We start from the raw sequence: 12,141 nt of genomic DNA, 5'->3' as shown, positions 1-12,141 counted from the left end.
TCTTCCGGGATAGTGCCGTTCGAACCCTCTCAGAGGCGGATAGGGAGACCCTGGATGGAGATCTCTCGGATGAGGAAATTGGTAAAGCTACAGGGCAGATTAAATCGGGGAAGGCGATGGGACCCAATGGCATCCCGGTTGAATTCCTAAAAGCTACTGCCTCTCGAATGATAGCACATTTGAAGGCCATGTATGAGGAGAGCCTGGAGGTGGGACGGCTACCAGAGGATCAGAGGTTAGCTACAATAGTGGTGATTCACAAGCCAGGTAAACCGGCAGACATTTGTGGCTCTTATAGGCCAATTTCGTTGATTAACATTGAGGCAAAAGTCTTAGCGAAAGTCCTCGCCAACCGACTGGGGGAGGTTATCACAACATTAGTCTACTCATATCAGTCTGGGTTCATGCCTGGAAGAAATGCAGCCCCTAATCTAAGGCGCCTACATAATGTGATGGTCCGTAGACAGTACATTGAGGAGGATGCCGCGTTGTTGTCTCTTGATGCCTCTATGGCCTTTGATTCCATAGAATGGCCGAACAAGTTTGAAGTTTTAGAGAAGGTGGGTCTAGGTCCCAAGTTTATAGCATGGGTTTGGTTGCTATACACAGATATTTTGGGTCAAGTGCGGGTCAATGGTTATATATCTAGGACATTTAGATCTCAATGTGGTACAAGACAGGGATGCCCTCTGTTCCCATTGATAGTCGCCCTTCTATTGGAACCCCTTCCGGCATGGATAAACCGAGATGTTATGGTACGAGGGATGAGGTGGGCGGAGGAAGTAGAAGACCACATATCTCTTTATGCGGATGATATCCTGCTATACCTGGCTTCCCGTTACAAATCCATATCGGTGGTGCTCGACATCTTTACAAATTTCGGCAAATATTCCGGGTATGCGATCAACTGGCATAAGTCCGTATTGTTTATGTTGAGGGGACAGGTTCCCAGGCTTGCGACAGGCTGCTCCATAGTGTTGGCGGAGGAAAGGTTTCGATACTTGGGGGTTTATGTCACGTCAGATCCCAATCTGTTCTACAGCTCCAATTTGGCCCCTCCGCTAGCTAGGCTGCAAGCGGACGTGAAACATTGGCGGTCCCTCCCGCTCTCGCTGATTGGCCGGGCTGCGCTCTTTAAGATGATGGCCCTTCCTCGCTTCTTATATATCCTTCAAAACTGCCCGTACAGAGTTCCTGATTCATATTTCAAAGCGGTGAAGGGGGAGGTCCGTACGCTGTTGTGGGATGAGAAGGTCCCAAGGTTGGCATTGAAGAAGCTGACGAAGAGTTGGTATGATGGAGGCATTGCGCTCCCCGACCTGCAACTGTACTATTGGGCATCGTAGTTGGTGACCGTTGATCGATGGATATACCGTCCTCCGGAGGACCCCGCGTACGCTCTTGACCAATACCAAACTGACCGATCTGGCTATTTGGGGGCCCTGTATGTTAGTGATAAGAAAAACAAGGGGCGATTTTTTTGGCCCACCCTACACACGTTAGAGATCTGGCGTATAGTGCATGCTAGCTTGGAATGGGCTGGCATCCTTACAAAGGTTGCTCCACCCTGGTATAAGCAGAAATTGGGTATGTTATGCTACCAGCCCGGGTTTGACAAGTGGGACCTTATATGTATCTCGGCAGTAAAAGATTTTGTCAAAAAGGGGGATATACTCACATTTGAGGAACTCCAGAAACAATATCACCTGGCTCGGGGAGAAACGTATAGATATCTGCAAATTCGCCATGCCCTTAAGGCGGCCTTTTCGTCTTTTACAGACATACCAGACTATTCACTGCTTGAAGACAGACTGTTGGACAGGCCTTTGAATTCGAAAGCAATTTCTCTTAAATTTAAGACATTATGCAATAACCTTCCGGATGCTTTTAAGAGACTCAGGAAGAGGTGGCAAGGCGATTTGGGAATGATTAGTGACAAGGAATGGCAGGAGGACCTGGTGTCCCCTCGGGAGGCAGCCTCACACAAATTTAGGTTGATCCAACTCAGGATACTGCACCGCTCATACCTGATGGGGCAGACTCTTATGAAAATAGTTTCTATATCTGATGATCTCTGTCTGAGGGGATGTGGCCAACAGGCCACATTTTACCACACTCTGTGGAGCTGCCCATGGTTGAGGGTCCTGTGAGAGGGGGCCTCGGAGCACATGCACAAAGCCTTACATAAAGAGATTGTCCTGACGCCACAACTGGGTTTGTTAAAAATCTGGGAGGCGATTGACCCGACGGAAGTGGAAAAACAGTTTAGAACGCTAGGATACACGCTGGTTAAACGGGAGATAGTGAGAGGGTGGGGGAGAGCAAACACACCAAGCGCCCACATGTGGGCGAAAGAGCTTGAAAGGTGCATGCTGGAGGAAACGGAAGTCTTCGTAGCAAGGGGGTGCCCCAAAAAATGGGACTGGAAATGGTCGAACTGAAATAAATGTCGAGGGGATCCTGTGGTGTCCCCAATGGTGGAATTTGAAATGCATAAACGTACAGAAAGTGAAGATTATATGTAATGTACAAATTTTGTTTGCTAACTGTCCAGCTCTGGAAACCTGTGTAAGTTATAAAGTACTGTCCTGCTTATGCACATGATTTCGCTGTAACTAATAAAAATATTTAAACAAAAAAAAGAAAGATTGGGAGGCATGACCCCACTAGTGCATTTATGTTTTTAACCTTTGGCATAGTGTTTAACAGCTCTGATGGTCCTTGTGTGTTCCTAGGGTAAACACAAGATATTGCACCACAACAGACTTTTATCCACTTCAATATGCTGTATTTCATGTGATTTGAGTGAATGGCACTGTACTCATGACCCCTGGTCTTCTATCAACTTCTACTCACATAAACTCTTGACTTCAAAATTAATTCTAGTTTTAGATGACACTGCTATCAGTAACTAGCAACCAAGATCATCAACAGTGGTTATTTGTGGTTACCAACTATGAGATCTTACAACTGACCTAAAACAAGCACAGAAAAATACTAACAGATGTTAAAAAAATAAAACATAAACCCACCTTCGGCCATTTTTCAGTACCAACTTTTGTGTCATAGCGAACTTTTACATCTCGAGCATCAGTAAACTCCAGATAGTCATATCTGTAAGGAAGACAATTTGATTACTTATACTAAGTTGCAAATCAATTAAACATGTATGAGAAATCTTAAAACTCTTTAAGAATTCAATTTGATCTTTACTGTGCTAATTCAATATATGCTGCTATCTTTGCCAATGAGATGATCTAAAGCTCAACTCAACATGAGCAATGTTATGGACTTTGTAGCTGTAACATTCATTTAATTATAGCACACTGAATGCCAATGGACTGTTTTTGGATTTTGGTGTACAGAGTGACGGACAGGACCAAAGCACCATAGCACTGAGAGTGCATACGATATCAAAAATTAGCTCAAAGTGCAATTTGAGCCCTTAATTTGAAGTACCCCTTGAATAATAATCCTGATATGCAATAAAGCGTTCAAATAAATTAAACTGTTTTTCCTTTTGTCTAGTTTATTAATGTTATAATACAATTACATTATGTGATTTGTGAGAGCAATGCTTTGGTTAAAATCTATGTAATTTTTAAGTAATTAGTAATTAAAATCACAAAAATTATTCATCATAGGACTATAAGACGCATAAAAGCACTACAAATATACTGTTCTATCTTGCTTTTCCCCACTTAATACCAATCAAGCTGGACACAACAAATACAAATGTTGCCAAATCCTTAAGTCAAATCTGACAAAGTTTACATGTCCGGAAATCAAGAGCAAATGCATACAATGAAGCAAGAAACCAACCCAACAAGTTTTTAATTAGTCAAACCCTGTAGTGCATGGTTGATCACTAGACTTCATACTAGAAATGTAGCATGCAAACCCAGCAATGTATAAATCGTGCATGCCAAGTTAATTGATTGCTGCACACCTGCCTTTAGTGCTGGTCCCATTACTTCTCAAATCCTTAAATGCAAGGCAACATGGCAGAAGCGCAAAATAGCAAGATCTCTATGCCAAACCCACAAGATGATGCAGCCTTGATAAGGGACAGACGGACACAGAAAAGGAGGCAACAGTCCCTGGCACTGATGAGCAAGTCAAAATACTCTTCACACATCAACGGCAAAGCCAGTCCCAAGTACCAAAGAGGGCTAACCAGAGGTGTAGCTGGTTACAGTCCAAGATACCTACCTGATTCCTAAGCTCAACAAGAGCTGACAATCTAAATGCCTCTTCCTAGAGTGCACAAGAGCACAGACAATACCTGGGTTGAGTATACTATGCTACCAATTAAGTGTCCCCTTATCTACGTTCTCACGACTGTATTTGGAGCAAAAGAAGAATAAAACATTGTGCATGTATAGGAGTGTTGGTGCCATGGTCACATCACATCAAAGAAAATGAACAGGCAGAAGGAGCACACCTGTTATCACACTGTAGATCCAAGACATGGTTCTAGCAGGGGGATAGAGGCCGAAGAAACTGAGGACCAAAAAAAGACAGGTGCCACACAACAGAGAAAGAGCAGTCTGTTATGATCCAATAGCAAATACACCGTCACACAAACATGATTATAGACAGGCAATTTTTTTTTCGTTTGAATATGTTTTATTGAGGACATAGCATAAGAATATCACACATTACAACCATTCAAATGAGACAGTTGGAAGCATTATCTTATCAGGCATCACGAAAATTATATATAACATTCATAGTACATAACGTAACAGTCTTATGCCCTAGGTGGCAGTGCTGGAGGTAAGGAATCATAGGTGTATTGCAGTAACTCCTCATTTTTCCAATATGAGCGCATGCTCATTATCTCCACTGAGTGCTGTGCTAGTATTAATGAGACTGACGTTTCTATCCTGTTGGATTCACAACAGTTATTACACAGTCATGCCTCTACTCGTAATGCACTATCTTGCCCAACAATGATATGTTGCAGCGACTGTATCCCCGATTATATCTGGAGTGTGGCATTATGTGTATACTCCTACAGACTGGCGTCTTGGGGCGTCCACATCATATTATGCGGTTTTGTCCCTAGTATGTTCTGTAAGTCCAGTATGCGGGATGTCCACGTGACATCTGTCACGTGTGGCAATAGGCACTGCTAGTGGCATTTCGCGTCTGTCTCAGCGTTTGACTATTGGGCAACCATGGCGTCCTGGTATCAATTCTTTGCTTATCGTCCAACTGGGGCAGTTCGGGAGAAGAACCAGGAATGAGAACTGAACAGACGGAAGGGAGAGGGACAACATAGAAGGAAACTCGGGGTGAGGCTCCCTGCCATGCTGGAGAACAAGTAAGTCATAAAAGAACAAAAGGGGGGGAATAGTAAAGGGGCTTAAGTGGAGGGAGGGATTAGAACGAGGGGGGTACGCTATCTAGACATGTCTGGCACAGTGCAAGAGTGAGTGCTGTGTCTGTGTGCCACGGTGCGAGCGGGTTCGTGTATGTTGATGATTAACAGTCAGGGAGGGCAGCCCACCTCAGGGTAGGGGGCAGGGCAGAGTGGTTCCGTCAGGCGGCGCATCTGGGGTGGGGACCCCTTAGCTTGGGGTGTCAGCAAAGAAAGGGGCAGCAGTCATGTTGTGGATGCATTCTAGCAGTTCCCCTCCTCGTCACATCGTATGTTCTGGTCCTCCACTTCTATGGCGTCACTGTCATGTGAGGACTAGCATTGGTGGGCGGAGGTTGGGCACTGTCTTGTTCAGTGTACGCCTGGCGGAAAGTCCGCAGGATGTCTCCCCACAGCTGCGCCATAGGCACGGCCCTCAAACCCGCTGTTTCCTCTCTGTGTAGGGTCACCTCCTCTGCCATCGGCCAGTTAAGAAAAGAGGCGTACCAATGACGGAGCTGCGGCGAGTCCGTGTGTTTCCAACGCTTTGTGATTAGTCGCTTGGCGGTGATAAGGCCTAAGTCCCAGAATCTGGAGTGGACTTTGTTGTGCTTCGTCCTCTTAAACAACCCGAGTACACAGGCCTCCCATGTGTGTGGTAGTTCCACCCCGACCCCCTTAGTCAGTTGTGCTGTCACTGTCAGCCAATAAGTATGTAATCCGGGGCAGGCCCAAAGCATGTGTAGTATATCTGCACCTATCAGGGAGCAGCGCGGGCATTCCGATGTGCCGATATCAAAATATTTGTTTATTCTGTCCGGTGACAGATACGCCCTATGCACAATGTAAAGCTGAATGATCTTGAATCTGGAGTTACGGGGGATGTTGCTTGGTCCCTCCAGGATCCTTTCTCACTCCTTGTCTGACCAGTCCCTGCCTCTATCTGCTGTCCATTTCTCCCTCAATGATTGAAGACTACAGATAGTATGCGTCAACAGTGCCTTCGTTAACCAGTGTATTATGTGCGTCCCACCTCCCATGACATGCAAGTATTGTATTGAGAGGTGAGTCTGCGGTTCTTCCGTCATGTCACCCCACGTCGCTGTGCAGGTGCGCATTATGGAGGCGTGTAGCAAAAACTGCCCTGCTGGTATGTCTGTGTCTGTGCGTAGCCCCTCAAACGTGAGAAGGACACCATCTGTATACAAGTCGGCCATTGTTTCAACCCCGGCCTGTACCCAAAGCTCCAACATGGGCATCGATACAGTCCCTCGATTGCTGGGGGTTCCCAATAGTGGAAGGGCAGGGGCATAGGGCGGTATCGTTCGTGTGAGCCACAAGCATCGCTTATAACATCGGTATGCGACCGCTAGATGTAGCTGTGTCGGGCGAGGGGCCCTGGTCAAGGGGTGGAACAATGCGAGAGCTTGTGTATGAGTCAAGGCCGGGCCAGTGGAGGTAGTGTCCTCCAGATGTCGTCCAGCGAGCCAGCCGACCACCCATTGTAGCTGCACGGCTAGATAATAAAGCTCCTGGTTAGGGACCGCTAGGCCTCCCATCTTGGTGGGGGCATAAAGCTTTCGTAGCGCCACTCTGGGTCGTCCAGCATTCCAAATGAGTCCCCTTGTCATAAACTCTAGTTCCCTGAAGATGCGGTTGGGTACATACACTGGTAAATTAGAATAGTAGTATAGGAGTCGGGGTAGCACGATCATTTTTGTTAGGGTTATCCGGGCCGGTACATTCAGGGGGAGCGTTCTCCAAAAGGCCATCTGAGCCCGTAGGGAGGAAATGGCTCTGACCAGGTTGCCTTCCAGTATATCTTCCGGGGTGCGGTAAATGTGTATTCCAAGGTAGCGGAACGTGGTAGCGTGCCAGGCCAGTCGTTCCCTGCCGAGCCGTACCTCACATTCCTGCATGTCGGGATTGAAGGGATACACGCCGGATTTGCCCCAGTTGACCTTAAGGCCAGAAAGGGCTGCAAAGTCTTGCAGCGTGTCCGCGATTCCCTGTGGCATCTGCGTGAGATCCTTTATATAAAGCAGCAGGTCATCAGCGTACAATGAAATTGCATGGGTCCCATCTGCTAATGGGATACCCCATGTGTCACCTCGACTCCTCAGTAGTGCCGCCAGCGGTTAAATCGCTAGTGAGAAAAGCAATGGTGATAGTGGGCAGCCCTGTCGCGTGCCCCTTCATACCCTTACGGTTGCGGACAGTAAACCACCGGTGCGCACGCGGATCGTCGGCACCTGATATAACAGGCTGACCATGTCTGTGAAGTCTTCTCCCAATCCAAACCTCAGCATCACCTCTCTGAGATAAGGCCATTCCACGGAGTCGAAGGCCTTTTCTAGGTCAAGTACCAGACATCCTGATCTCGGCCAGTGGGTTGTGGCGTATAACAGTACCCTAAATAGGCGGCGAATGTTGTAAGAAGTGCTACGCGTGGGCACAAAACCATTTTGGTCCGTATGTACCAGCGTCGGCGTGAGAGGGGCCAATCTGCACGCTAGGGTGGACGCCAAGATTTTGTAATCTGTGTTGAGGAGAGCAAGGGGCCAGTACGACCCCATCTTCTTTCCATCCCTATCAGGTTTGAGGAGGGAGATCAAAGTGGCTTTGTTAAGAGTGGGCGGGAGTGATATGTCGTCTATCGCCGTCCTGTACATCTTGATCAATTCAGGGATAAGCAGAGCCGAGTACGCCTTATAAAACTACGCTGGCCAGACCATCTGGGTCTGGGGATTTGCCAGTGGAGAGTGCGGCTATGACCTCTCGGAGCTCGTCTGCCGCGATTGGCGTCGCCAGTTCCGTGCGCTGCGCATCATTCAACTCCGGCAACGGTACGGCCGCCAGGTAATCCACAATGTCGTGTATATGGGCTTGTAGGTAGGAACGATACAGCCGCTATAATGAGCGGTAAAGGCATCGTGGATCTCATGCTGTGTATGAAGCATGTCTCCCCCATTCGTCAGTATTGCCGTCACCGGGCGAGTTCGATCTTCCCTGCTAATTAGCCAGGTTAACAGTTTGCCTGGCTTGTATCCCCTGTGGTGCGTGCGCGCCGAATGAGCCGCATAGTTAAGGCATCGTAGTCTCTCCAGCAATTGCTCATGCTGTTCCCCGAGCTCTTGTAGGCCTTCCTCTCCACCCTCGGCTGCAACCTGCTTCCCTCGGATTAGGTCCGTCTCTATCCTTGTGATGTCTCTCTCCAGCTGCCTTCTAAGGTTTACCTGCGTGCCCAAGGATTGCCCCCGAATCACCACCTTAAAGGCATCCCACTCCATCTGGGGGGTGGATGCCGTGCCTGCATTGTCCTCGAAGTAATGCCCTATCTGAGCGGACAAGGAGTCCCGAAATGGGGCGTCCAACAATAAGTCCAGCTGTAGTCTCCAGGTGGGGATGGGTGGGTGTACGCGTGTCCATGCAAAGCTTAGGGTGTGTGGATTATGGTCCGAATGGGTGCGACCCATGTATTGTGTGTCTGTCACCTGCGGTAGTAAGTCAGTCGTGAGCATGAACCTATCTAGACGTACATGTAGGTCGTGTGCCCTCGAATAAAAGGAATATATGCGGGTGTCAGGATGTCTACTGCGCCAAGCGTCGTGGAGGTCCCATTGGGTTGCCCAGGAAGTGAATGCTTTCATGGCTCCTATTACGGGTGCTCCTGGGAGAGGTGGGAACGAGCGGTCTAGTGTGGCGTTCAATATGCAATTATAGTCTCCACCCAAGATCCAAGGGAGGCCATGCCATGGGGAAAGAACCTCCGAGAGGCTCGCAAGAAACCTCTGCTGGTCTACATTAGGAGCATATATCGATGCCAACACAATGGGACGGCAGTCTAATTTGCCCTGTATCACCACTAATCTTCCCTCTCGGTCTACATGGGTACTGCCTACTTCAAAGGGGGTCCCAGGTCGGATCCATATGAGCGCTCCCCTGGCGTATGAGTATCCTGTAGCATAAAGTTGCCCCCGCCATCTCCGTCTCAGCACGTGTGTCTCTGTGTCATTCAGGTGGGTCTCCTGTAGGAGCGCTATCTGGACTTTGTGTCTTTTCAGGTATGCGTATATCTGATATCTACGTGAGGGTGTGTGCATGCCTCGCACGTTCCACGTGCATATCTTGGATTCTGCCATTAGGGTGGCCTAAGTGTCTCTTGCTGCACCGCTGAGGGGGTGCCCCAATCCCCCTCCCAAAGCACTCCGCCTCCCACCTCTGAAACACAAATACGTTCACCTGCATTAAGGAAATAAAGGTACAGCATGTCTATATTGAGCGTATCTACATCAGTGGAACTTGGGGAACAAATACAGGATAGAATACCAAAAGGGCGGCTGCCAACCGTGCAGCTGTCCAAACACTCTAGTGAGATAATCAACATTCTAGTCTAGGGGGGTTGCTTTTCGCTTAGCAAATCAAATACTTGGCATCAGGCAGCAGACGTGCGTGAGCAGGTTCCCCTGGCGGGGGGGGGGGGTAATTGACAGTGTTAAAAGGCCCTGTGGTGGGCCAGTTAGGGATCAGGAAGATGTAAGTGTTCCACAGCATCTTCTGCCTGGTATATGTTTGTTGCTCATGCGAGGAGCCAGCATGCAGTCGGCATCCAGCATTTTTTAAGTGGGGCAGCAAGGCAGGCTCTACCATTTATTATTGTCACTGCAGTCAGCCGCCTGCTCACTTGCTCAACATTATACTGGCAAGGGTGTACTCACTGTGTCTCACTGTTCGTGGCTGTCTCCCATTGCATGTACATCGCGGTACGGAGTCTCTGCGCCTCCCGGTCGTCAGTCCCCCGTGGCCAGGTGCCACGTTCTCAATGATCAGTGTCTGGCCTGGCAGTGGGAGGAGAGGCGAGTCGGGGCTGGCAGGAGGGAGGTGGCAATGTATTGTTTCCTCAGCCAAACAGGTCCGCCGTCTGGGGTGTGATGTCTGGAAGGTCCGATGATTGCTGCGAGTCCGGTATCCCATATATCGCCTCATCCTCACTTTGCATGGCATCGGGGCCTGTCACCAGGGGCGACCGGGTGGTTGGCGAGCCGCTGATCTCCGCAACCGCAGTCAGTGCATCGAGTTGCTCCCGGTGTATCTCTTCCTCCGGCGGGCCAGTGCCCGGTTGCGCACAACTCTCAGGCGGCAATGGCGTTTGTGTCTGCGCCTCCGTCTGGAGCCCCTGGGACGCCTCGGATGAAAGGTATCTGTAGGTCTCGGTGGTGTTTTATCTATCCCGCTGTCCAGCCAATATTCCACCTCCTCCGGGTTGGAAAAGAAATGCGTCCTGTCCTGTGCCACCACTCGGAGTTTAGCCGGGAATAGTAGGGAGTATTTGAGTTCCATTTGGCGTAGGCGTCGTTTCACCGCCAGGAAGGAGTGCCTCTGGCGCTGCACCTGAATCGTGTAGTCCGGGAAGAACATTACGTGAGCGTTATCTAATTGGACGTTCTGGAGTTTACGTGTTTCCCTCAGTATTGAGTCCCGGTCCCTGAAGTTCAGAATTCGGATCAGCAGCGGGCGGGGGTTCGAGCCCGTCGGGAGAGGTCGCGTCGGGACACGGTGTGCTCGCTCGATCACAAAGTGGGGCGACAGTGTTCCCTCCGGCAGCAGGCCACGTATCCAGTTCTCTACAGCCGCCGTGGGGTCTCTCCCCTCCCATTTCTCCGGCACTCCCACTATCCTTATGTTGTTGCGTCTCGCCCGCCCTTCCGCGTCCTCCGCTCGGTCCTCCAGGAATTCGACCCTATTGAGAAGGTCTTTCACGTGTTTCTCAATTTGAGTGACCCGGGGTCCAATATCCGACACAGAGGCCTCCAAGGCTGAGGCGCGGTCTGCGAGTTTCTTGTGGTCGGCCCTGAGGTGTGTAAGGTCGATGGCGAATCCGTCTATTTTCGCTTCCAGGGATGTACGGGTGGTCAAGAGCGGCGACTCCATTCTTTCCATCCCCGCTAGTACAGTGTCCAGCTTGGCCGACACCAGGTCAGTTTCCCCTTGCTTCGAGGACTTGCTCATCCTGTCTTTGGGGTGCGCCCCTCCTGTCCCGCCCGTGCCCGTACGTGTTTTGACTTCCACGGACATGGGCAGGCGGGTGAGCCCTCCCGGTGCGGCTGTCCAGGGCCGACACCCTATGCTGTGTCTTGTGGGGGTTGCTCGTCACACCCCCGGTGTACACCAATCCTCAGGAAAACGCTCCGCCGTGAATGCGGTGGCAGAGTGTCAGTAGCCGACTTCACTACGCTATCCGTGCAAGGCCCCTGGTCTTCTTTTCCCCCGCGGTTCAGGGCTGGTTGCTGCTCGGCTCTGGTGCAAGGCCTACCGGCCAAGTATTCTGCTCTGCCTGTGGCCTACCTTATCCTGGGCCACAATGTCCGTCTAAGGCCACACTCCAGGGGGCGCCACCACAGCTCGCCCAAGGGGGGGTCCACCCAGCAGCCAGCCGGTCTCATTCCGGACTCAGGGCAGGTGTTTCCACTCAGTTATGGTCCTCTGGGTATCACGCCACTGCTCGCTCCAAGATGGCGTCCCAGGCTACCTCAAATCAACCTCAAATCAAGCAGCGCTTATTTATTTATTTATTTATGCATTTTTATATAGCGCGGACTTTACCCGAAGGTGTCAGAGCGCTTCACAATAGGAACAGAACTGATACATGAGAACATTACACGTGAGCAAAATACAAAGGCAAACGTTACATTAAATGAAGCAAAAATGACATCGTGCGCCAACAAAATATAAGAGGTAGCAAACGGTGCATTACAAAAGTGACAATCGTGAGCCAA

General features: G+C 49.7%; 1 protein-coding gene across 1 annotated transcript in view; it reads right to left on the bottom strand.

The window, feature by feature from the left end:
• The window catches only part of ZZEF1 (zinc finger ZZ-type and EF-hand domain containing 1), a 1,627,273-nt gene that overhangs the window by 1,080,173 nt on the left and 534,959 nt on the right, over nt 1-12,141 (bottom strand). The window contains exon 23 of the mRNA XM_078679684.1: nt 3,033-3,114. Coding sequence (XP_078535810.1) covers nt 3,033-3,114 — 82 coding nt within the window. The remainder of the gene's footprint in view (nt 1-3,032; nt 3,115-12,141) is intronic.

Source organism: Lissotriton helveticus, chromosome 3_1, assembly GCF_964261635.1.
Source record: "Lissotriton helveticus chromosome 3_1, aLisHel1.1, whole genome shotgun sequence".
In the NCBI taxonomy this organism is placed as follows: Eukaryota; Metazoa; Chordata; class Amphibia; order Caudata; family Salamandridae; genus Lissotriton; species Lissotriton helveticus.
Note: the sequence above shows the minus strand (reverse complement) of the source record. Positions and strands in the feature narration are given on the sequence as shown.